The sequence below is a fragment of the Synchiropus splendidus genome, chromosome 19 (assembly GCF_027744825.2).
Source record: "Synchiropus splendidus isolate RoL2022-P1 chromosome 19, RoL_Sspl_1.0, whole genome shotgun sequence".
In the NCBI taxonomy this organism is placed as follows: Eukaryota; Metazoa; Chordata; class Actinopteri; order Syngnathiformes; family Callionymidae; genus Synchiropus; species Synchiropus splendidus.
The window spans coordinates 17,405,510-17,432,123 of NC_071352.1; the positions used below are offsets into that span (position 1 = coordinate 17,405,510).

General features: G+C 51.1%; 1 protein-coding gene across 5 annotated transcripts in view; it reads left to right on the forward strand.

Moving 5' to 3' along the window:
• The window catches only part of LOC128750653 (protein shisa-6-like), a 40,654-nt gene extending 14,805 nt beyond the window's left edge, over window positions 1-25,849 (forward strand). For 3 of the 5 annotated variants that reach the window (XM_053851028.1, XM_053851031.1, XM_053851030.1), the window contains 6 exons: window positions 1,193-1,341; window positions 5,199-5,294; window positions 5,436-5,495; window positions 18,599-18,661; window positions 20,155-20,313; window positions 23,162-25,849. In XM_053851028.1, coding sequence (XP_053707003.1) covers window positions 1,193-1,341; window positions 5,199-5,294; window positions 5,436-5,495; window positions 18,599-18,661; window positions 20,155-20,313; window positions 23,162-23,760 — 1,126 coding nt within the window. In that variant the 3' untranslated portion in view covers window positions 23,761-25,849. The remainder of the gene's footprint in view (window positions 1-1,192; window positions 1,342-5,198; window positions 5,295-5,435; window positions 5,496-18,598; window positions 18,662-20,154; window positions 20,314-23,161) is intronic. The other 2 variants (XM_053851032.1, XM_053851033.1) reach the window with 2 other exon arrangements.
• The last annotated feature ends 765 nt before the right edge of the window (window positions 25,850-26,614 follow it).

A 26,614-nucleotide genomic window follows, 5' to 3' on the forward strand; every position in this document is an offset into this window, starting at 1 on the left:
TTTATGATGTGGACCTCCGAGGGCTGGCCTTGGCCCCGCAGCACCGCCTGATCTCCTCCTGCTGTGATTCACCGAAGACCCTCGCGGCTCTGACCTTCAGACAGCCATCAGGAGACGAACACGGGGTTTGAACCGGCCGCATTGATCGGCCTCTGAGGCGAAGTGGTGGGCCGAGGCACGGCGAGCTTTCTGAAGAGAAACGGTGTGGAGAGGGGCGTGTGGAATGAAAGCATCAGGACAAAACATTCCAGGCGAAGACCTCACCAATCTGGAGTGGGATGTGGTCCGGATCTGCCCTGCGGGCTCTTGTTTCCTCGCCCGTTGATTGGTTTCCAGGAGGCCGACGTGTAGGCCGCGGATCGTGACTTGCTATTTTTGGCCTTTAAACTGCCAAAATTGAAGCCCTTTTGTCCGAGTCGGGGTGAAGCAATCAGACCTGGTCGATGCTGTGAAAGGAGGCTAATGGAGAGGCGGGTCTGGATGTTCTGTTGAGGAGCCCGGGAGTTAATCAGGTCGGGCGTCAGATCAAAGCACAGAGGACAAAAACATTTGAGTGGCTGCTCTGACGTGAGCTGCTGAGCGTCAGAGTCGAGCGGGGTCCGAGTCAGATCGACATGGAAGAAACTGTGCGTCGCTCTGGCGCCGTCACCGGCGCTCAGATCAGAGCTGGAGGTGTCCTAGTCAATGTTCAAATGTTCAAGTCCCAGGTGTGCTGTGGGGCGACCACGCCGGTGCTGATCCACATGACTCCACCTGATTCAACGCTTGCTGCCGCTGCACTCAACTCTGTGGGCAAGTGGGACAATTGAAATCAGGTCGACGTTAAAGTGGAGGCAGAGCTATTAATACTCACTATATTTCCCAAAGTCACGGAGATGGAGGGAAGCGGAGCCGCGTGGTTGGAGCGGGTCGACATTGACACACTTAAGTCACCCTCTGGAATCCTTATAGGAAATTGCACTCGAGGTTGTGTGGAGGGTTGTGTTGAAGCTTGTGTCTGTTGTGTGGGTCGATCCCTGACTCCTGCTGCAGTGGACGCTACACACTGTTCTCATACTGTCCACACAAACCTCTTAGAGAGATGGAACTCTACACACATGCCCACAAACATCCAAGTCCACACCCACCGTTTCATACACAAACATACACACTCGTACTCCCTAGAATGAGTAAAAACTCTGTCTTCTTTCAGGGCGCTGGCCGACATCCTCCGTCAACAAGGCCCGGTTCCCATCTCTCAGTATGAGCACGAAAACATGGCGGCCCTCAACGGGTCGCCTAAAGACGAGACGCCGGTCAGGACAGCCAAGAATCACTACACTCCAGTCCACAGCAACCACGGTGAGGCGCTCTTCCCTTTACACGTTACCAGGCAGAAGACTGTGAGGTCTGCTAGGTGCAGCGGCAGTGATGAGGTTTGGTGTGGTCCTGGGGCCCCACTGTGGACGCAGAGTGTCAGGATCCCTCGGGTAGCCACGAGCTAGGATCGAGGCCGATACATCACGGTGCAAATTCAACTGAGTGTGATTCAGAGAAGGACAGGATGGTCTGTGAACGCTGTTATCTCTGCTGCCACGTGACGGATGTTAGGCTTCTGCCAGACGCTCCGAGGAGAAACTTGAGAAGGTGTCGATTAAATGGGTTAAAGTGAGGGGAGCGCTGTTGTTTCCACTTCCCTCCATCCTACCTGCCACCACGTCCTGTGCTGAGAGGAACTAAATGTGGCCTTAAGCTTCTGTCAACCATCCAATTCAGTAAGCGTCAAGTCATTCTCCAGACCCCGAAGCAGCTGGGATGCTTCCGCTGTGGTGCTCCTGGGATCACTGAGTGCCCTGGTATGCTGTCCCAGATTCACCAGCCATGCTTCAGTGGGAGACCACTGCTGCCTCACTGGCGCTGACCTGAGGTCCGGACATCAGCAGAAGCCGCTGAACTGGCTGCCTCCTCCAGCTCGCTCGCCCCCTTATTATTTTGTTTGTGCATTTTGTTGGAGCTTAAAGACAACGGTGAGCTGGACAAAGCTGGAGCAGCTCTCCATGGGTTTGTGGTCGAGAACATCGTCCTCGCCTGGACTAAGTTTCTAAAAATCTCATTTAAAATAACGATAGCACACCATCATATGGAGGCAGACTACGAGGAGGGAAAGGGGGGCTGAAAAGTGAAAGTGACCTAGTGCTACACTGAGAGGTGAGGGAGCCCCTGGAGAGGACTCCATTGTATTACACATACTGACATGCTCTATGGAGTCATCTATGGGCTTCTGTTTGTTGTTCAACTGTGGGAGGAAACCAGAGTGCCTGGAGTCACAGGGAGAAGAGACTGCACAGGAAGCACATATATTAGCTAACCGGAGGAGGATTAAAGCCAAGAGGAGATTGCGCCTACACTTCAGATGATTCATGTTTCAGATCACAAAAGTTTCTTTACGGAGATGATCACACTTCCTCTGACGTTGGTTCTGTTCCAGACTGTTAGTCAGCGCTGCTGTGTGGAGAACTGAGCACTAGATCAATGTCACCTGAAGGAACGCCGCTTTAAAGAGAGCAAACGCTGACACAATGAGACTGTGCTTCCTCCAGTGGTCCAACTGCCCAAAGATGGAGGAGCAGGAGGTCCAGATCACTGACTCCATCTCTTAGAAGAGTTGGAGGGAGCTGGTTCTCACATGTTTGGAAATGTGGTTTCCTTTTTTTTGCTTTCTTGAGGAACCTTTCCTCCTCACGTTTGTGGCGACACTACATGAGATTGTTTTTGAGTACAAGAGGCCTCAAGGAACTTCTGTCTTGGCGGCATCTGAGCTTTGTGTTCAGCTCGTCAGACTGCTTCACAAATGGTTCCAGTGAGAGCTGATAGAACCACAAAGGAGAACATGCAGTCACCAAAAATAAATCCGGTCCTTGTGTCATTTGTCCTAGAAACCTGATTAGAAAAGAAAAATACACGAGGAAATCCTTCATTCTGCCGCTCCATGTACCTTGAAGATGTCCTTGGAAGCTACCGATGTTCTTCTCATGTCCAGAGAGACGGACAACATAATCTTCTGTTTTTCCACTTGCACCGTCTGAAGCTCTTCTTCCTCACCGCTCCTTCTGGAAAACAATGGCAGCGAGGTGAGAGCGAGGCGTGGATGGTTCCTCGCATTGTCAGCTGGTTTGCTCGAGTGTTACTTTTTGGGTGAGAAGAAAATCAACAACAGTGAAACAATGTTCCGTCTCCAAACCTTGCGACTTCCAAAAGCCCCTGCTGGTGCTGACGTGTGACGCTGGCTGACAAATCTGAGCATCAGGGACTCCACGCATGGCGTTGGGGGGAGGATCTGTGTGGACAAACACTTGCGTGTGACTCTTTTTGAGTCAATCTCAGACGTGAGTGAACTCATGACATCACTTCCTGTTTCTGCAGCAGGTTTATGAGAGGAGATGAGCAACTTGTCTCTCTGTCCGTTGGCGCTCTTGGACTCAAGCAGATAGGTGACTCATGGGTTAGTAGTCAGTGTGCAACAACAGCTCCAGGTATTGGACACAGTCGGGCTATGAGAAAAATGAAGGAAGGGATGCTGAGAAATCCAACTGTCTTTTCCCAGGTTTTTTATTTTCAAAATAAAGGCTGCTGGGTTGTTTAGACTGAACCGGGCGCGCTCAGTCAGAGGTGTGATTCAGAGGCGCACGTTTACGGAGATAATGCGGGTCTTCAGGTGCTGAAGCAACACGGGAGCAGACCCTTCCGCTCGTTCTCTTTGCATATGTACCGGGTGGGTTAGGAAGAAAAAGAGTCAGTAATTACGACCCGGTCCTCTGGGTTTGAGAAAGATGAGGCTCTGGTGCCAAAACTTTTTTTTCTGGTTGATTAAGGCCGGCTCTAATGGCCCCGCTGCTGCTCCGCGCATAATTTGAAATGCTCTTCTATCTCGACTCCGGCGGCCCGAAAGGTCGGAGTGATGTTATTGACTTTGAAGTGCTTTCTGGGAGAAAGGCGGCGTTTGCTCCCCGCTCGTTCTCATGACTGGTTCCTTCAATTTTAGCCCACCAAACCCTCGGCAGCAAACATGGCTGACGTGTCATTGATGGCAACATTTTGGACACATCTGAAGGCGTCACTCCAGTGTAGACAGTCCATCAGCATAATTCTCTCTCTCCTCCCTCTCTCTTGCTCTCTCCCGCTCTCTCCCACTGTCTCCCGCTCTCTCCCACTCTCTCTCCCGCTCTCTCTCGCTCTCTCCCCTCCCTCTCTCTCTTGCTCTCTCCAGCTCTCTCTCCCTCTCTCCCACTGTCTCCCGCTCTCTCCCACTGTCTCCTGCTCTCTCCCACTCTCTCTCCCGCTGTCTCCCGCTCTCTCCCACTGTCTCCCACTGTCTCCTGCTCTCTCCCGCTCTCTCCTGCTGTCTCCTGCTGTCTCCCACTCTCTCGCCCATTGTCTCCCGCTCTCTCCCACTGTCTCCCGCTCTCTCCCACTGTCTCCTGCTCTCTCCCACTCTCTCTCCCGCTGTCTCCCGCTCTCTCCCGCTCTCTCCTGCTGTCTCCCGCTCTCTCCCACTGTCTCCTGCTCTCTCCCGCTGTCTCCTGCTGTCTCCCACTCTCTCCCACACTCTCTCCCATTGTCTCCCGCTCTCTCCCGCTCTCTCCCACTGTCTCCTGCTCTCTCCTGCTCTCTCCTGCTTCATTTTCTGACGCTACTGTCAGGGAGCAGAACGGAATATTAACCAGGCAGAAATGGCAGAACTGACAAACCCCACTCTCAGGTGGAATCAACAACCCGTCGATATGGTCTGACACGTCAATCTCCGGCCGTCTGCCGGCATCCTCGCTAATGAATCTCAGAGTGCTCTCTTAATTGGGATAATTAGCTGGGCATGAATTGATCTTTTCAGCAAATATAGTTTGACACATTTGAGTGTGGACAGATTCTTATGGGGATGTGTGAGGACGATGTTCCTCAAGTTGTTCTCGGGAACATCTCCAGAGTGCAGACTGTCTCACCATCATACTGAAGTTGTTGCTGTGAACGTCACGTCATGTGACTTCCACGACCCCAGAACCCAGCTGCGAAAACAGGTTCAATGGTCCAGCTTGACCTTCACCCAACCCCAGGACATGAATGAGATCTTCCCCAGTCCATGTGTGAAGGAGGGCTGGAGGTGGCTGAGCTCATATCGCCATGTTTGAGGTCAGTTCAAGTGAGTGATTTGTTTCTGTCTCCAGGTCACTACGGGAAAGAGAACTTCCGCAGCGGTGGTCCAGACCTCCATAACTTCATCTCCTCGGGGTTCGTGACGCTGGGACGCGGACACTTGAAAGGTACGACTAGTCGATGGTGTCTTGTGAATGAATCAGTGAGTCAGTGGCACGTCCACGCCGGCGAGGCGGCGAGTGTGAAGACATGTGGCTGCTGTGAGCGAGTGACTCCTGAACAATGGGCTGTCTTGTTGTCTCTCACAGCGCAGCACTCCATGGACGAGCCGTCCTGGCAGGACGAGTTGGACGTCCCCATCTCCTACGGTACGTCTTCCTTCCCCTGGTCACACTGAGTGTGGATGAGGAATTACAGGGTTGAGTGGTGAGTTGACCTGTTGGATGATGCTGGTCAGAGGGACCGATGTGAATATTTGTCTGCTGAATAAGTTCACAAAGAAGAAGGGGTTCATGTTATTGAATTTGAAGATATGCAATACCAACACTGAAGTGAAAATATGATGAAGAGTTGTCGTAAAAAGTATGATTACTGGAGGTAAAAATGTGAGACAAGGACACACCTGTCTTCATCCCCTCCTGAACTTCACGGATCGTCTCCCTCCTCTTCGTCATCCATGTTCTTGGTCCAACACTGTCTCTTCTGCTCGTGTCCAACCATCTGGCCTCTCTAACATCGCACTCTCTTCTTCACCTCCGTTCATCTCTGCTCCACCGCACTGGATGATCGACCCTGAATCTGCTTTCACTTCTTCATCTTCACCTCCTTCTCCCTGTCAGTCACTCGCACTTCAAATCACCCCATCATCAGCAAACATCATGGTTCATGGCAAGCCCAAATTTTGCTTTAAAAAACATTGTCATTTGAGAGCAGTGCCGTCAAAAATGTTAACAGATGTGCACCAGTTTATCTTAATACATTAACGTGATGTTTTTCTAAAACGCGGTGAAGTATGGAGTTTTCCTCCTGACCCAGTGGCCTTTCACGCCTGTCCTTGCTCCTATCTCAGTCAGTGTGCCGGCAACAGTTTGTCGCACAGGAGGAAGTAATTGTACCTGTCATCCTCTCGCCGCATCGACTCGGTGACACGTCGGCAACACTTGTCACTTCATCAAAGGGGTCCTGTCATCTGTGTGTTGGTGTCTCAGTCTAGCAGCTGGGAGTCGGCAGGTTCGCTCTCGCGCTTCAACAGATGTTCCCGGCGGGCACCGTCTTGCCCTTTGATCCTGGTATCGCACGTTGATATTGAAGTCTTCGGAACTCCTTCAGCTTCAAGATGGTGGGTGTTTTAGAGCGAGGGCTTTGAAGGTCTTTGCACTTATAGATTTGTTTGTGCTGTGGAGGCACACGTCAGGAAACTCATTCCCAGGAGGTGCCGGGGTGAGGACGGGGTCGACGACACCTCCTGCTACTCCTGAGAGTTGGGAAGCACGGGGGGGGGTGTCGTCTTGAGCCAGGCGCCCCGTTTTAGCCTGACACCACTTCAGGGGACTGACTCCCTCCACGGCTCCAGCACAAAGCTCTCCTCTCCTGCGGGAGTCTCTCTGAGTTGACTGTGTTGCTTGGATACCAAAACATCTGCTAGCTGCCGAAGCACACACACGCACTGTGCGTCCACGATCTGATCTCATTAACGGTCGGCTCACTTTCATGTCCCACATCCAGTCATCCACCCAGGCACGGGGTTTTTTTTTCAGACAACGCTGCTAGCATCACAGTTTGGGTCTGCGGAGTTTGAGCGCGAGTGTGTTTGCGCGGGAGCGTGCGAGTTAAAGGAGCGCTGCCTTCTTCACTGATGTTCCTCCGTCTCGTCGCAGGAAGGCTGCGAGCGGAGGACCGGCCCATGCCCAGGCTGGGAGCTGAGCTGTGACCGTGCGCGTGGGTGGGTGTGTGTGTGTTTGGTCTTTGTCAGTCAGCCGTGATGGATGAGACTTAGGGATGGAAACCTGGGAGAAATGACAGCTCCGTCTCTGAGAATAGAATTTCTCAATGAAAGTGGGCGGATCAACAGCTGCTGAGACGGATGGTGACGGCAGGAGATTTATGTTGTCTTTGTGCAGTAACAACGGTGATGGGCGACGCACTTGTCTCCTGTAGAGAGGCAGGGCCGGAGCGGGGAGAGTCTGGACGGTGGCGGTCAGGATGAGCCAGGAATATTCATCTTTGCTGTCTTCTGAGATCACACCAGACAGTGGAGTCCTCTACTCCGGTCATGAGGTCCGACTGCTGCTTGCGCTCAGACCCGCTTTCACCCCGGATAATGACTTTCTCAAGACCACGCTGTCATCCCGAGGGAGGTTCCTTCTCTCTGGGTCACCTTGTTTTTCTGGGGCAGCAGTTGTCCCTGCAGACCGCGGTGCAAATGGACATGAGTGAGCGCGCTGTAACCAAATGCTGGAGACTGCCGGTCAATACGCCTGTGGCACGGTCACGCCTCGTATCGATCTCAAGGAGCTGGATGATGTTGGACACAAGGGTGAGATTCATACAGCAGCTCAAGTTTTAGTCATGATCACATTTTAATAGATACCAAGAATTGAAAAATAGGATGGTTTTCGCAGTTTTCATTGATTCTTGACTTGCCAGAACCATCAGCCTTGAATAACACGGTGGTTACCCATGGAGTCGGCCCTTCTGTGGCGGGTGCACAATCTCCGCCCCGGGGCCGGTCTCTTCCTCTCCGATCACGAGTTCAATTAATTTCACAGATGGCGGCGGTCGCTCGGCCTGTTGTCTGCACATTGGAGGATGAAGATGCATCCAGTCGCTCTGCCGCCTGCAGCACCCTCCTCTGTGATTGGTCAACTGCTTTGTGGGTCAAACTTGAGGAGATGACTGCATGCCTTGTCACACTCCCCCTCATGAGAGCTTCAGAGGTCAGCAGGCTTGTGACGCTGCAGCACCACCTAGGACTCACAATGGCTTATGGAGGTGGTGAAGGAGGACATGAGGTTTGTAGGTTTGAGAGAAGAGGAAGCAGAGGACAGGGGGAGATGGAGGAGGATGATCACCCCTGAGGGGAGAAGCCCACAGAGAAAGAAGAAGAAACATGGGTCAATGTGGACACCCGTGATCTGTTCTGACCCATTCCACAGAGCGCTTCTTTTTCTTCTTCTTTCTTCCTTTCTTTGCTGGCCAGGTGCTCCACCATGGTCGTATTGTTTCACTCTAAGCATCATCTCAGCAACCGGAGAAGGAAGCAGATTCCTGGCATCTAAAGGGAAAGTGATCCATATCTTGGTAGCCAGCTCTCTTGAGTTCTCGTGAATGTTTGATGGAGAGCGCGGCAGATGAAAGCAGCGAGGAGGTCAGGGAGGAGGCGAGGTGCTACACTCTGGTGTGGAGGTCTCTTTCGGAACAAAGGGAATGGCTGATGCTCTCAGAGGAGCTCCAGACTTGTTCGGAAGGCCAAGCATCAAAGCGGAGCTCTGATACTGACTCTGGTGCCCCGCGACATGACTGTGTTACCGATGTTTGGAGCCAGAGTCCTTCACACAGGTGAAGTCACCTGACCCACAACCGAACAGTCATGAGTGGTTCTGCCTTTCCAAGCTGTTGCACTGGCTTTAAGTGGCTGGAGTGTAGCTGCTGCTCATCAAGGCATGTCAGACAGAACTCAGGCCGGCTGAGCGATGGAGCCTTGGCTTGGGAATGTCACATGATGTGAGGTGTCATGATGACCGTCTGTGTGGCATCTCCACTGGTCTCTTCCTGACATGCTCCTCTGTGTGAGTCACTGATCCATCCCCGAGTCTCATGGCGGTGACTGTGAGCCGCTGAATATCTCACTGGCTCACGCTGTGTGTGTGTCTCTTGCGTCAGCGCCTGCCTCTCTCATTCAGAAAAAAAAAAGCCTCCAATGGAACCTCGGATGATTCTGGACGTGGCGCCACCTACTGATGAGCTCTTGTTGTGCCGGATGGAATTCTGCATGCAATTGTGAAGAGCGGGTTGTCGGTCCAATCCTGCCACCGGAGGGTTCCCTGCCGTCTCCATGGTGACCGCCATGTCAGGGTGACCTGATTGCACAGCTTGGTCCATTAGGGTTCGACTTTGGCTCGGGGTCATTGATCGTAAAAAAGGTGCCAGTGAGCTTTAATGACTGCCAAGCAGCCCTTGAGCAAGGCATTGCTCTAAATGAGCCCTTGTGACTGCCGTCCCTGCGAGAGCAACTTGCCTCCTATGATAAGTTTGAATTAGCAGAATGGCCTTCTTCCCTGGTGTGGTGGGACCAGGCTCACCGTCTTGGTCGCGTCGGAATGTGAGGACGTCAGTCGCACCCGGCTGGAATCAAAACAACACCAGGGAAGTCAATCGTCTCGTGACTGTCTCTTAATCTGTGGAATCTTCCGGTTCCGTCCTCATTGTGCGCGGAGACAGGACAAAGCTGCTAATCTCTTAATATGACAAGACAATCCTCCGTCCGTGTGCGCGGCTGCTGACTGGCACTTCCTGCCCTGGCTGGCCGCTCACTGATGGTTATTGACAGGCGCGGCGCCCATAACGCTAATCTGCATCCTGAGCGCATTTCTCCAGTCAAACTGGAGCTTGCTCTCGTCGCCAAGTCCAGTTCTTTGTTACGGCCAGCCGCGCTTGCTGCATTAAGATTTGAAAGGGATGAATTTGCTCAAACTTGTCGTGCTAGCTGGTCTCCTGGCTTTACTTCACCTTCCTGCTAAAATGTCAAATGTCGGAGCTGGAAGTGGCACACAAGTCTCAACCAGGTCGATGAAGCGACAGCTCTGTCAGCAGGGTCAAGTTTCGAACACGCCGAGCGTTCCATCTCCTCGCTTGTCCCTCCCCTTCATCTCTCTCCCGCGCTCACGCGACCGCCTCATCAAACAAGAAGGCTTCTTTCTCAAACAAGACACGGTGGAAGAGGAACCGCTGGCTAAAATGACAAGCAGGTGGACTTCAGTCCATGTGAAGGGTTGGTCTGTTCCTCAGGCCCGTCTCCTGTCTGCTGAAACACCAGCACATCAAACGGTGGGAATCACCATGAGACCGTCGCTGTGATCTGTATCCACAAGGCGACCTGACTCGAGAGTGGCCATGGCTGGAGAGTCAGGATCCTACTCTGTCTCTCTCCTGGCTGACAAAACAACTCGCTTTTAGAGAGTCCAGACAAATGTGTCTGTGTTCCCAGCAGAACTAGTCACCACTGCTGGGAGTAGAAATCTACCGGTGAAGAGCTTTGTCTTCTAGCTCAGCTCTTTCCTCAGCTTCTCTGCTTTAGGGCGAACTGTATTGATCATGTTGTTGTCGAACCGTTGCAGCACCCCAAATCCAAGCGGAGATCTCCGAGAAGCCGACATGCTGTCGATTTGTGTGCTGCTCTTTCTTCCGCTCGGCATCAGAGAGACTATAAAAGCTGGGATGAGTTAGAGCCGCGGCAGGATTTACCTGCTCCTGAAAATCAAAGTGCGAATCGCTGAGCGAGCGCTTCTCTAAGTCTGGCTGACTGAGGGGATTGTGAGACGAGATATTCCCATTATCTCGGGGTTAAAGGGGCATTAAGCGATCTTGACATTGACGACCCGGCAGCGTTTTGAACGAGTCCAAACAGCTGGTAATGAACGAGACTGGAACCGCTTTAACCCGCGGGCTTGACCCGCAGCGTTTCGAGTCAGGTGATGCATCTCGGCTCAAATGAGCTCGGAACTACTGACCGACACGGGGAAGTTGGTGTGTGCCGCGGAGAGTTGAGGGTACGTTTGCTCATGTGTGGGAAGCTTCCGTGCCCCGTCCGTCACGGAAGAGCGCTCCTCTCTGTGAGCTCCACCCACATGTTTTTGCCGAGATCAGATGCTAGCTGCAGACATTTGTTGCAGGGGGTGCATGCCACCTGTAATTGGACATTTCTGAGCTTGAGTCACGGGCCCCCTGAAGTTGGATTGACGTGGCGGACCAGCTCCGAGCAGAACATCCAAGATGGCCTCCCTGAGTGCACGCAGCAAAGGGAATTTTTGTAACAATGAGATGTGCAAAGAGAAACACCTTTTGTGCTTCATCTTCATCTTCTGTGTCCAGTTGCAAAAGAACCTCATTTTCAGGCAAAGGCTTCTTGTTTTTCTACTTTGGTAGCTGTTCAACCAGATGTCATTCCCAGATCTGAGTATCACTGCATGTAGGATTGTCAAGCACTGCAAATGTATTGCTAACATATATTGATTCATTTCTATGGAGCGACGTTACACAACAGAGGTGGGACAGTAGGGGGCGCTGGTTTATGTCAGAAGGCGAGTGGTGAGCGTCGCAGCGAGGAAAAGGCCGAGCCGGCCAGTTGCCGCTGGAAACAAAAAAGGTTTTGGAACGTCAATTGCAGGTCGACTTCTTTTGCCCGACATCCTCATTTGTTTCCCTCCGGCCGACTGGGCTCTGATCCCACTCCATTAAAAACCGACCAATTAACGACCAACGGTTCACAGGGGACGAGGAAAGTGGGCGATTTGGACCCACTGGTATTTGGGTCAGTCGTCAGAAACGCTCGGCGTGAGGTTCCATCTCAGGTCTTTGATGTTTTCATACACCGCGTTGGTGTAATTGAGACAATGATATGAAGCTGCGGGAGCCGGCGGCGCGGTCACCGTCTGCCAGCCCCGGGTTTTGTCTTCGCCCCATGGACGTGCTTGTTACCAAACATGGACAGAAGGAGAGCGTCGCTCTTGTGTTTGTTTTTAAAGTCCCAATTTTTCCCTACTTGAAAATACCTTTTTACACTGCTCATAACTCATCCCTTGTCAGATGTTGAATTTTTCATGCCTCTGAAAAGTGCATGGCTGACCTCCAGCGTGGTTTGGAGGTTTGAAGAGAAGCTCTCAGGGAAGGAGTGAGGAGTTAATCTTCAGTTCTGTACTGGCGCCGTGATCTGGGTCGCAGAGCGGCAGGTGATTAATGCCTCCTCGTTTTCCTCTGCTCCTATCAGAACCTCCAGTTAACGGACCTGTGGTGTCTAACGGCGGCTTGCGTAAGCGCCAACGGGTCGGCCATGTGGCAAGCTTCACCTCGAGACCAGTTCTGACCCAGTTCAGACAGGTATTTTAAGAGTTCCCGCGTGCTTTCAAGCCCTTGTGCGGCGCCACAGAGGACGAGTCATAGTGCGAGTTTATCGACCTGAGTGAAGTTAGCTTAAACGAAAAAGATGGAAGTCTGTAGTTTCGGCTCCACCAGATCACAGATCGGAGGCTGCCGTCAATAGCCGCCATTTCCCAGGCCATGCTAAAGTGAGCCAAGCTACGCTAGAGCTATTCTGCCACTTGTCAAGCTGTATCAGTACGGAAGGCCATTCAGGGTTAGCGTAACGCTGCTGCGCTCCCTGTCGTGACGTAGCATGGATGAGCAGTTGAGCCAAGTTTCCTGCAGCCCTCTGATGTGGGGCTGTTGACTCTGATCTCATGGGCCTTAACTCCGGTGTTTGTGATGAGATTCCTCCCCAGCGCTGGCGGAGCTCTGATGTCAGCTGATTTAATTATCTGACCCAGCGGTGGTTCATCAGCACGTTTATCTCGGGATGAATATTATCCCGGCGACGCTCCAATCAAACGCCACTGAAGTCGCTCTAATGGCTTTCGTCCGACTTCATTTTCAGACAGTTTCATTAGCGTGACATTATTTGAAAGCGCGGTTCCCCGCTGATGCGCGTTCTCTCCGAGCTCCTCGCGTCTCCCTCTGCAGTCTGGATCAAACGCCGCGCCGCCGGTGCTGATTGTTTTCATGGAACAGAGGGTGATAATGGTTTGGACCGGTGTCAGTCGCTTCACGTGGAGTCGACTGCTTTGTGGTTAAACCTGAAGTCCTTCACTTCATTCTGATGTGAAACATCGGAATGTTTGATCGGCAAACCTTTTCTGGCGGGCAAATATTTGAGAGTCTAATGGGAACAAACAGGAGTTGTCGAAGGGAAGGGAAGAGCGAGACCCGGAGCTGAACTTCGGATCCCAGAGAGACACACACAGCTCAACGCGTCTCCATCTCTGCGTGGTGTGAACTCCTTCTCCACTGCCTACTCAACACCATCGTGTGGCTGCGCTGGGACACCACGTTGCATGAGCATTGTCGCTTCAGCTGGGGACCACATTTCATTCACATGTTCTTCCCCCCCGCCCTCGTGGGCCTCGCTCTTACTGAAGACCTGGAGTGCTCGCATCATTCCCAACTAGTCAGAGTTCAAATGGGTGAAAGTCTGAATATTGGTCGGCATCTTTCTGCCGTGGTCGTGTAATTAGCGAACTCTCCCGCCGTCAGGAGCCGCAGGAGAAAATCAACAAGCGCGGGGAACAAAAGCCGTCTTGCTGGGAAACCAGTCAATTAGAGGAGCGCCGGAGCTCCAACACGCGCAATTATCTCCTGAAACATTCGCCGACATGACACCACCGGCGGAAACTGGCCAGGAGTTTCTCTCTCAGATCCTCGTTTTGCTGAACGTGCTGCGGGACGTTCTCATTCAGGAGTGAAACAGACGGCGTGTCTTTTGTGTGTGAGGGGACGGAGTTGCTCAGCACCTCACGTTCCTGACCTGCCGGGACAAGTGCTGGATGAGGAGCCCAGCGTTCTTCTTCCTCAAGTGGTAAATGGAGCCGGTTGTTCCTCGGAGCTGTTGCTGCCCCAACACAGGGGGCGAGATTGAGATCGGGAGTCCATCCAGCGCGAATCCAGCCCACGGGCACGGGTCCCGCCGAGCACATCGAGCCGCTTTATCGGTTTCTTCCAGAAGTCCGACTGTGGTACAAATTGGTAGCTGTGGTCGGTCTGCGCTGTCAACAGACAAGAGATGAGCGTCCAGACTTCCCACCACCTGTCGATGACCAACGTCCGTCACTGAACCAACGGCCGTCGCTCCGCTAACTCCCCCCACCCCAGCCGCCCGCGGCCGTCTTATCAGCTCCCACAGATCTGTGCTCTCCGCCAATAAGCAGTAGCTGCTCGTACCTGTCGGCCATGTTTGACACTGCGACACACGCGGCGAGCAAATGTTCGACCCGCTGGCACTGATAAGAATTAATGAGCCGCGAGGTGAAACCACCACGTGCTTGATTATGACTAAAGAGAAGACGACGGAGACGCAAACCGGGACGACAGGGGGTTGGTCTCACTGCACAAACATCAGCACGCAAACATCACCCCGCAAACATCACCCCGCAAACATCACCCCACAAACACCACACAAACATCACCACACAAACATCACACAAACAACACCACACAAACATCACCACACAAACATCACCCCACAAACATCAACACACAAACATCAACACACAAACATCAACACACAAACATCAACACACAAACATCACCCCACAAACATCACCCCACAAACATCAACACACAAACACCACACAAACATCACCCCACAAACATCACCCCACAAACATCACCACACAAACATCAACACACAAACACCACACAAACATCACCCCACAAACATCAACACACAAACACCACACAAACATCACCCCACAAACATCAACACACAAACATCACCACACAAACATCACCCCACAAACATCAACACACAAACATCACCACACGAACATCACCACACGAACATCACCACACAAACATCACCCCACAAACATCACCCCACAAACATCACCCCACAAACATCATCACACAAACATCACCTCACAAACATCACCACACGAACATCACCCCACGAACATCACCCCACGAACATCACCCCACGAACATCACCCCACGAACATCACACAAACACCACACAAACATCACCACACAAACATCACCCCACAAAGACTAAACGAACCCTCGAGCAACACCATCTGATTTAAATGATGTTAAAATAGCTCATTTAACTCACAGGTTTTTTATGTTTGACACCACATTTCTTCTAAATAAACATCAAAGCTGAAAAAAATGATTAAATAATTTAATAATAAAGGGAAATTGTTTGACATCTCAAACAAAAAATGATCAATACGATCTACTAAACTAAATGAGCAAACAGACTATTCACTTTCAAAAAGACACGAAAGATATATTTTTAAAAATAGCTTGCACTTTACTGAGTCGTATGTAGAGGAAAAGTACACGTTTTAAACTCTTATTTTCTCCAGTTGCATTTTATTTCACTGAAAATATTTGTTACATGAAATGAAAATGACCTGAGTGAAAACATCAAAGTTTGTTCAAGATACTGACAACAACAAAAGCGATTCATATGAAGTCTATTATCAACGTGTCTTCAAAAGTCACGTCAGAAGTAAACGAACAATGGCCGCCCGCTTCAATGAGCATCTGCGGTTGTTTACTTGTGGCACTGATGGTTTAATTACCTTGACTCACGCTGAGAACGTAAATATAAGGGATGGATTACAGCTGGACCCGCTCCAGCCCTGTGGGCCGCTGTGAACGTTTGTGTGTGAGGAGCTGCTCCACACGACAGACTGAGATTTGGCTTCAGCCCCCTGATACTGGAGGGAGCAGCTTTCAGTCCAGAAGTGGCAGCAACACAGACCTTTTTCAGCCGGCGTTGTGTTGCTGCTGACTGTTTTCTGATGGAGAAGGACTGGTGCTAGTCAGCTTTAAAACAAACAAAAGAAAATACCGAGGTCCTAAGGTCCTTAGATGAGCTTGCAGGTGTCATGTTTCCTGCCCTTCTGAGCCCAAGCGTGCGTCCAGACGTGACAAGGTCACGTTGTGGGCAACAAAAAGAAGCATTTCTCTTCGGGACTGGATGTGGAAGACGTGTTTGGAGCTGGAGATGTGCTCAGTCGCCGCGACACGGGAGCTTAAATCAATAAGGAGAAACTGAGATCTGGGGTTAGTCATCACCGGGGAAACTGAGGATCTGGTCTCTGAGTCAGGAGCCTGAACGCCTCGTCAGACTCATAATTGAAGAGTTGATATCCGGAAAATAGTGAGTGACGGGGTTTGAACGCTCTAATTGATGTGATTATTTCCAACGTCTTCCGCCGGTGTCTGAATGTCTCAAATCCCAAATGGGGTTTGTCACCATCGCCGCCTTCCTTCCTTCCTTCCGTACATTCAGCCCACCAGACTTCAGTCATGGAGCGGGGAACTGGACAAGCAAGCCTGCAGGAGCATGCGCTTTAGCTCGGAGGAGCGTGACCTCATGAAGGTCAGTGGGACACTGACAACAGGAGCATCTGTTGGAAAGGCCAGCAGGTCAGGTTAGGTCACGCGAGCCGCCAGCATCATGTCTCCTCTCGCTTCCTCCTTTTTTTTTTTTTTGAATCTTCTGCTGCGTTCTTCGGCCTGCGGATGGCGCTTCAGCCTGGAGTCCCCGACACACGGCAAGGATAACGGCAGCTTTGTGTGATGTTACTTCTGACATATCGAAGAAGACATCAGATAAATCTGTGCTTATCCTTGTTAGTAAAACACAGACTCCAGAGGCTCCGCCTCCTCTCCTCCGCGGTGGAACGGGTAAGACGCAGTGGTTTTGGGTCGGCGCGTCGGAACGTGGATAAAAGGGAAGCAAAAGAGAAGGTGTCGCTCATGTTGACATGTCACAGCACGGAAAAGCACTTTAGAGCGGTGGATCAGAGGACACCATGATGTTGCTCCAGAGCTCAAAACCTGGTGGTGACGGAGAGACAAACATGGAGGAGGAGGGGTGGTGGAGGGACTGAAGAGCAGCTAGCCGGGGGAGCGGAGAGGCAATGGCGGCGACGCACACGGACGTGGTGGAGACACGAGATCAGACAGAGATTCACATGATGAGACTGACACTTGGAGTCACATCCAGGGAAACACAGATGGACACACGGACACTCTCACTCACCGATGGACAGACGGGTGGATGACTGAGGAGGAAATGAAAAGTAACTTCTCAAAAACAGCAGCAACACAGTTGTGCATGTTTCCGGAGACAGAAGTCTTCGGCCGGGCATCGACCCCACTGTCTCCAGTCCGTCGCTGCATTATGTATCAGCTCCAGCTGCAACGAAGCGAGTGGGACGAGGGGGGTCCCACTGTCACCCACTTCCATTTTTAAACGGCGACTCAGGGGGGGCGCCGAGGGTCCTGCCGTGTCATTACACCTCGTCCTCGCGTCTGTGGGGAGGTGGAGGAGGTCAGTGCAGGTCAAAGTGAGCTGTGAATGCTCAACAGATGAAGAGTTGTGGCGGTGGGGGTGGGGGGTGGGGGTGTGACTGAACATCACCAGAGCTGTGTGAGCGGGAGATTGGAGCAAAAGTCAAAGCAGATGAGTCAGAAATGTCAGCCGGGCCTGCTGGGGATGGCACATCTCCGCGGCAGATTCTTCTTCCGGGCCACGTGGCGCCCGGTGTGGACGTTCACCAGGATGATGGATGAACACATTTAAATGCAAATAAGCGCCGACGTCTGCACGCGCTCCTTCTGCAGCGCGCCGGTGTAATTGAATAAAAACAATCATGGCCGCCTTCATCAGATATTAGCAACAACAATGTGACTCAGCTCCTCAGCGGATCACCGCCCGACGCCGCCGCTTCCGCCCAATCAATCAGTCGAGCCGCGGAGCAGTGAAGCGACGTGGATCCTGTCAGAGGGAGGGAAGACGCTCACGGACCTGCAAAGTTCAGCGCTCACTTGCAACACTCGCCACCAATCACAGAAAGTCCAGCCTTGTGCATCCGGCAGGATTAGATCTGACAGCCTGCTCGACCATACGGAACGCTTCCAACAGCGCAAACAAACATTGGTGACGGCTGTTTGATGGAGGCGAGATGTGAATGGAAGTCCACCAGGTTTGGTTCTTTCGTGATCTCCAGGCACCTCTCTTCTTCTGTCATTGCTAATAAAGCTCATCCGTCACGACCTGAGTCGACAGCAACTCAGTGTAGCAGGCAGACTCAGAGTGAAGACGTCCAGCTGAGGATGGAAAATGGTTGTCAACATGGCGGCAGCAAAGTTAGCATCAGTTGCACTGCACCACACATGAAGAAAGCAAAGGGAGACACCACAGAACACACAGCAAAACAGCCGCCGAAGAGTCAACATTATAAGGAGAAATAAAATATACCGTATCAAAATGGAATGACAGGATGAAATATCATAAACATGCATGTTGGAATTTTAAAGACGTTGCAAGAAAAGACAAGCGAAACTAGAAACCGAAAAAAAAATGTCAACAATAAGAAGAAGAAAAATGGACAAGAGAATCATTTAAATATCTGGATCAAGTCATTCAATGTGACTCTGTATGTAGCTTGTATATTATATATTTTGGGGTCTTTTTGAGGCAGCTTTTGCACCACAGGGAGCAACTCTGGCTCAATGAATCGTTGAGTCACACACCTCCAAATGAGTCTGTGAGGCGACAGTTGCTGTGCAGCATGTTGTTTGAAGTGTCTGATGCTCTTGAGTCGGTCCCTGGATATGAGTCGCTCTGACGAGTGGCTGATGATGTTTGACTCTGGTCCTGACATCTGGCTTCTCTCCGGATTAGGAAACCACCACCATGAGTACCAGCACAGCCACCTGGACCTGACCGCACTCACGCCCAAGATGGGTAAGTTGGCCTTGGGCTACCACCCTCCGTTTCAATGACAAAGCAGCTGACCGAGCTGAAGTCCAACCAGAGTTAGCGTCTGCTACTCGACAGCAGACTTTGTTTTTTTGAAAGGGTGTTTGTTTTAAACAGCACAATGACACTCCAAGCCTTGGTAGCTGGACCTCTTTGCCTCAGCTGCTGCCCCCTCGACCAGTCCCCTGACGTTCGCCATGTAAAAGCTATTTTTAAAGTGAGGCACAGAGCTGCGGATGAAGCCAGAGCGGCGGCTCCAGAGAGACGGCTGAGATGACGATTTCCTGCCCCAGCTAAAACCCACCCTGCACTTGATCCTGATGGTAATGGAGCCCAGCGCCACCGCAGCCACTTAAACAGGCTGCTCACCGGGCCTCAGCAGCCCTTTCAGCCCCGAATAAAACTCTTCAAGCGGCACTTTTGACGAGCCGCGCAGCTGCTCTGCATCATTCAACAGCTGCCGTCAGAGGTTTTGTCGACACACAGCATCTCTGACATGATCGCTGAGCGCCGCGGACGTCAACTCTGACGCACCGACTGAAGAGGTGAAACGAGGTCACTCCGAGGAGCTCTCGCTAATATTCCCTCCTTATTTTACTGGGAAGAAATATCCAAACTATGACATGTTCGTATGGTTAGTAACATGAATTATTGGAGGTGTAAAACAAACTCAAGAGCAATATCATGACTCATAAACATCTGCTGAGAAATATGATATATTCCACAGAAGATACAGAATAAATGTTGAATAAACTTCGCGAGCCGCGAATACAATACATCGTCTTGGCAGCTCAAAATAAAGAACATTCAATAAAAAAACTATACAAATTGTATTAAAATATCTCAGTAAACATGATATAAAACTGAAAATGAAAATACATCAACAGTGATCAAACTGGACACATAAAGTACAATAAAGTAAGCCACGTATTGGGGAAAGAGCGTGGCTTTAAATGGTGAAAATATTTCACTTCATGTGATTGCTGTGAACCAGCAGAGGAGGCTTCACTCTAAATGAGTGCGCACCCTGGTTGCCGTAAGCTGGTGCTGTGCAGATGACTCTCATTGACCCTTCTTGTCTCGCTTGGATTCGTCAGCGCACAGACAAATGAGACACGGTAAGTGAGGTTGCGTGTCTGTTGTGTTCTCACCTCTAACCACGATCACGGTGACTTCACTTCAGGCTTTTCAGAGAGCAGATCTTTTCCCACGCGCCAGTAAATTCAGGGTCTCACCATAGAGTTGTATGCTCCTCTGAAACTGCAGTCAGGATTCGATGATTCAACAAGTGGTGCTCAAAGTAGGATGAGGGGTGTTCATGATGACGAGAGAAGCGGGTGCGATCTAAACTCCAGACAATTGACGGTCATTCACAGAAAGTTGGAAGTTGATTGACGTACTTAAAAACCAGCCTTCTGTCCTCCAGACTCCACCCCATGCCGTCTTAAACCCGAACCTCCCTCTCTTGTGTCCCACAGAGAGACCCCAGAGGATGAACAACATCCTGACCTCGGCCACCGAGCCCTACGATCTGTCGCTGTCCAGGTCCTTCCAGAACCTGAGCCACCTCCCGCCCTCCTACGAGCTGGCGCTCAAGGCTGACTTAAGTAAATACGCCTCCTCCCTTCACTTAGCAAGTACGTCGTCCTCCGTCCGTCTCACCCACTTCATTTTGAGTCTGAATCTCAAGCATTTGTGTTTGTGTGGTTGTTTTCTACGTTCCTGTGCCTGTGTGTCCAGACTGACTCACCTGTGTGTTACGGTATTTATTGATCGCTGGTTCCATCTGTGCTCATGTTGCTGACATCGTGATGCTCGCTCATGTTGCGCTCATGCTTTCTCTTCCGTGAGCAACCAACTGGTGCGGCCAATGCAAACTGGTTTCCATGCCACATCTTTGAGTTTCATTTTTTGCTTCCCGGTTGTCGACTGACTTGGGCTTTCGTTTCTGCTGGCTGACGCGCTGCTAATCCCCTGTGGTTGCCGAGAACTTCTGTAAAACCCGGTCAACAGTGTGAGGAGACATCAACCCATCTGGAGCAGTAAAAAATATGGCTTGTTTTGAAAGCCCTCACACTCCCTGTACAAATAAGTTGCTCTGCAGCTACTTCTTGAAAAGTCAGCCCGTAGCGTCGGCAGCGCTTCCCCAGCGTCCCGACTCGCCGGCCGCTTGGATCTCAGTCTTTTTTGCTCAAGTTTATTTTATCTTCAGACCTGCAGAACCCCAGCGTTCCTCCGCACCCGAAGCTCAGCACTTCTTTATCGGGCTTGTCCTCTGGCTTGTTTACACTCCGAGAAACTCGCCCAACATCATTCATCGCAGTTGTACGCATGAATGAATGCATGAGTCACTTAAGAGAGAAGCCGTTTTAAATGTTTCATTAGTTTTCCCAGTGCGTGATAGAAAAACAGTCGTCGGCACAATCTGCTATCTCAGTGTTTCACATCCGTCTCCCTTATCAACCGGAGGCTTTGCTCTTATCTCTCCGGAGCCGTGTTCACACACGGCCGCTAGTCTTGCCCGGCTACAAAAGAGGCCTTCCAGGCCTGGAGACGCCGGTTTGCCAAGTGGCCGTGGAAGACTTGCTGCAGGTTGAAGCACCAGTGAGCAAACAAGACGGAAGCATACGAGCCGCTGGTGTTTGGATTCAATCGATCACTTGGCCTGAGCCAGCAGCACCAGCGGTTTGGTGTGACGGCTAAAGGAATGTAGCCTAACACCGCTAATGGCTCTGAAACCTCCCAGGATCCCTGTATAGTGAGTGTTCTGCCACTTCCTCGACTGTCGGCGCACTACACCATCACACTGCTCCGCTGCGATTTACGATCGACGGCTTGCACGTGAGGCGTCAGAAAGGGCTGAATGGAATCTCTCAGAGTGGGATTTGGCCTTTCATTAGCATCATTCACGTTCGGGACTCTCGCAATCGTGTGAGCTGTCGAGTGCCGGCGTTACCTGCGCCGCTGAGCAACACGTCGCACTTCAATCATACAAGCCGGTCGCGGCTGCCTTGTTGAAAAAATGCTGAGCACAGATTTGCAGGGAAGTTGAGTCACTTCAGGAGCGTTTCACTGGAAACAGCTCTGCTTCATGACTTCATGGTTCTGATCTGCGAATATTGAAGACTGCCGTCGGGAGGTCTGACTGGCGGTGTGACTCAGACTCTCCAGATTTTCCTGAAGGTTGAATCTGAACGAGCGGCCTGGCGTCCTTGCCATCTCAATTCCACGTGATTCCGTGTCACAAGTGAAGGAGCGGTGTGTCTTACATTTGTCCCTCGCACCAGACGTGTCCGGATCCTTTAAAATGGCTGTTAGTGGGAGTTAAAATGTGCTGCTCCCTCTCCCGCCTGACTGAGCGCTGTCCTTTAATGGTCCGCAGGACATCGCCCGTCCACATCTCTGTAGCCTGTGGTTGAGATGGCTGATATTTTCACGGCGTAATGTCACATCTAAACAAACTCTGCGGGGAACAAGAGTCGCCGCGGGGCAACGCCATGTCCACCTCATTATGGATTCCGCCGGCGCCGTACAGGGAGCGCCTGACAGTCAAGTGACCTTCTGCGTCCGGGCGTGACTCCACTCCCAACCAGATCCCGGCTCACAATTCCCATCGCCTGCATTCTGCTCCAGCGGCTTGAAAGTCCTCGCGTGGGCCATAATTAACGGGGTAACGGGGACCCCATTGATCGCAACGGCCGTCCGCTGATGTGCCAGAAAAGCAGGCAGATAACGCGGCGCGGTGATGGCTTCTGAATGGAGACTCCCTGGATCCCGGCCAGACGAATTAAACGGCAGTGTGCCGAGCAGTTCAGAAAAAAGTCTCTCCGCTCTAAATAAGAAGCCACGTCCCAGCTAACCCAAAGCTGACGTGACAAAGGGAGCCGCTAACTTTCCTGGGAGAATAACAAACAGCTCATCAACCCTTCGTACTTATTAACGCAGCATGTTCATCCCCAGCTGATGATCCAGTTCCAGGGTTGACGCTTGGAAATGTCAGACACACACGGCTGCGTCTGTGTTCATGAATAAACGCGACTGAATAACAGTATTCAAGGCAAAAACGTCTCTGCTTGTTCTTCACTTTTGCCGCTGCGTGAGAAGCTTTACTGGGAAAGATGCAGTGTCAGGGCAGAGTCAAAGTCAAACTGGCGTGCATTGTGTTTTGCTGCTCCGCCTCTTTTCTTTGTGTCTTCATTTTCAGGGGATTGTGTTGTCGAACACCGACGCTCACACTAGAGCAGTGTGACCAAGACGTCCGGTTGAGGACGTAACTGGTTGTTCTTTTTCAAAGGAGGAGCAGTAAAGCCACGTTTTGGGACTCTGGACTCAAGCTGACATGACAGTCTTAGTGAGCCGAACACTACAGTCACGACATGAGGGGCTCTTGACTCAGGACAGGAGGTCCTCCAGCTTGAGTGGTTGGTGTGTTCAGGCCTGAAAACGAGCTCCTTGTTGACAAGCTTTTTCCACCTTCCTCTTCAGGTGACAAAGACATGGACGACTACTACCCGAGAAAGCATCACCACCAAGACTTCGGAGGTCGCGGCCCGACCCACATGATGAAGTTGAGCGCTGATCCACAGCACCAGCGCCAACGGCCTCGTCGCGTCCAGAGAGCCATGTCGCAGGATCACGTCCTGTCCCCTCCGAGGACGCCTCGCCGCGGAGACTACGGCTTGTCGTCGCATGGCGGCATGACGGCGGCGGCGTACGGGAGCAGCCGGCACCTGTCGGAGGAGCAGCTACTCTCAGCGGACCGCCTTCACTCCCAGGAGCCGTTGCTCTTGTCTCCTGCGATGCGGCGCGACAAGTTCCGAGAGAAGGCGATGGCGAGGGCCATGTCCCATGCCGACATGCTGATGCCGACGACGCCGGTCATGGACAGACACAAGGTCACCAAGATGCACTCACAACCCAGTGCCTCCAATGACTACAACACACTGATGGTCAACCACCCGGCGAGCACTTCCAAGAGGCAGGCGTTCGCCTCCCGACGGACTCACACGGTGGACCACCTTCAGTACATTCCGGGCCACCACCACACGTACCGCACTGCCAGTAAGAACGAGGTAACTGTGTAAGAGCGTACGGACTCATCTTCTGATCAAAACATCGGCGCTTTCTAGAAGAAACTAAAGCTTCCCGTAGCATCTGGACGAGAACCAACACAACCTAAGGGCTTTGTGCAGCCACACAAAGGGGAGTCAAACTCTGGCGATTTTTTAAACACAAAATGGAACTGAAATTTGAATTGTATCTTTACCAACATAGATATACTATATTTACGATTTGTACTTCAGCCGTTCGTTTTAGCTTTAGAGATTCTGACGTAAGCACTTGAGTTAGTGCCTCTGAAATTGTCCCATTTCGACGATGAAGTGGTTGAAAAGCACAACGGCAGAATCCTGTCATTGATTTACCTGCTTGATTCGGAATATCCTGCGTGTTTTGGGGTTTTTTTTCAGTTGCCAACAGTAGATGATTGTAAATATGCTGCTTCAGCGAACCAGAGCTTTTTGTTTTCCTAGTCTTTGTTTTTCACCCCCTTCAGTGGCTCACGGCTTTAGGTAAGTTCCACCGTCGCGTCGGAGCTGCGGGTGTACCATGTTTTGTAGCAGGAATGATTGTGAGTGAAGAACGTCCGCTCGCTTGTTTGCCAGAACAATCACCGCGGCGAGGCACGTTCCTGAAGAAAACTGTGAACCTTGGTTTCCATCGACGCGATGCCTTATTGTATAGACTTCCGTACGCTCTTATCCATCCAGCGCTTTGGGGTGTCAGGTGACCCCGCTCTATGTGCCAACCACCGATTATCAATTGCCAATGTTATTGCACCAGAAGGCTGACTTGGAGCGTTTCCGTCTCCGTTCGCCAACTGGAACCGTTTGATGAGATTCCACTTTGGAAAAGGTAATTTTGTGTTTAGAAGTTCAGGACTTGAGAGAGCAGGTGAGGAGGTGGGTTGTGAGTTTGGCTGAATGTTTCAACGTGAAGCGTTAATCTCACCCCAATAAAACGTCAGTCAAGATCAACCAGCAGATTTTGCCGCTGCAGTCGATCTGAAGACAATACAAGACAATCAGGAGAGCAAAACGTCAATTTTACCATCGAACTTCTGGAAGCATTCCTGGGTGACCCTGCGCTCTGGTTGTGTTCTTCACAGCGCAGAGCCCTGCCAGCGCCTCAGTTTACTCCAAACATGATGCAAATGTCATGACCCACATCAGAGGTTGAGCTCTGGCCTTCAGGTCAACTCTGGACCTCTCTGGAAAAAAAAGAGATTTTTGCCATTGTTGGCTGGTATCGACGCGGAAGCGCCAGCGGCTGTCATTAACTTTTAAGAGCGTCTGCGGATCGAACATGTTTCCGGCTCATGAAACAGATTCATTTAGTCCTCACTCCCAAAACACGCTCCAGAAACCCCTTTCATCGAGCAAGAAGATCAGACTGTCGCAGGGCTGTGACCAGTACCAGTCCTCACGCCGTCGCGCTGATGCTCTTGATGAGATTAGAAAACCCTGTGGCCAAACTCCACTACAGGGTCCCCGCCTTCAAGCGGGCCCTCAAGGAGCTAACCCTGCGCAGAACTGAGGTTGTAGATCAACTGGTGGCTCTGCTGTTGAGCGATAGCGGCTCCACCCTTGTAGATGCACCTGAAAACCTTTTTGTCAAGTCCAACACGACTTGGACGGTTGTCAGTTCAAAGCGAAATCCAGGCGGACTCACAGTTTCCCGACTGGCTCAGTAGAGGTCCCCAGTCCTGTGGGGACCGCTCTCTGCCTCCGGGGCGGAGGTCAAACTTCACTGTTGCCACGGCAACCCAAATAACAGTCATTCAAATCAGTCTTCTCCCTGCTTTTCTCAACGCCACGCTTTCCTCTGTCTCATCGTGGGTCTGCGTTTGATGATGTCACTTGGAAATAAAAACAAACAGCCTTCTTCTCCAGACGTGCAGGAACCCAGGTGGATGGAGGCCAAGCTCGGGAGCTCTCCTGCCTCACAGACTTTATTAACGATGATGTCATCTCCAGGAGCCTTCGACTCCCCTGCAATATTTCTCCTCCTCCTCCTTCTTCTGTTTCTGTTTCTCTGTCACTGATGAAGGTGTCTGAAGGACATAACCAGGTCTGTACTCACACGTCGGCCCGGGGGTGAAGTGAGAAGACTGTTCTGTTTCTGTATTAAAGCACATCATGCGTGTGGGACGTCCTGGTCTCTTTCTTCCATCACAGTCTCACTTTGGTCTGACTTGTTCCTTCAGCCTGACGCACTCCAGTTTTCTGTCCAGTTTTCTGCGGCCTTTTATACCATTTGCATTTTTTCAGTTTCTCAGTGTTTCTCAAAACCTCTTTTTTCATTAAAATTGTGTGCTATATTTTTTATTATTGATGTATCTTTTTAGATTAGAAATATATGGTTTTATTAGAAGTAATCCTATTATATTTATGGAATTTTGGGGGAAATTATTTTGGATTGCTATTTTATTAATTGTCAATGTCAGTGCATTTTGAATCTAAGTCTTAGTGTTTTTGGTTCTTTCTTTAACCATTTTGTAATTCAGGTTTTTATTATATATATATATATATATATATATATATATATATATATATATATATATATTAGATTTTTTTTTTTGTAGTGTGCTCTCTCGTACCATGAGCAGCATGCAGGTGGCTTGGCCCCAGTGGGATGAGTCTTTGGAGGCCTACAATCCTGGACTCTGAAACATTCGTGGCCAACCCTGGCGCTCGCACCGTGTCGTCCGTTTTCTGCAACACTGATTAGCATTTTGATGAGAGTCCAGAGCGGAGGTCGAATCCCCTCGTCCCTTATCAGACGTGTGAAACCGAAGCATCCATCATCACCTGCATCCAACCGTCGTCCTCGACACTCCGCCTGCGGTTTATCTCAGAGGCAGAGCGAAGCAAACAAAGT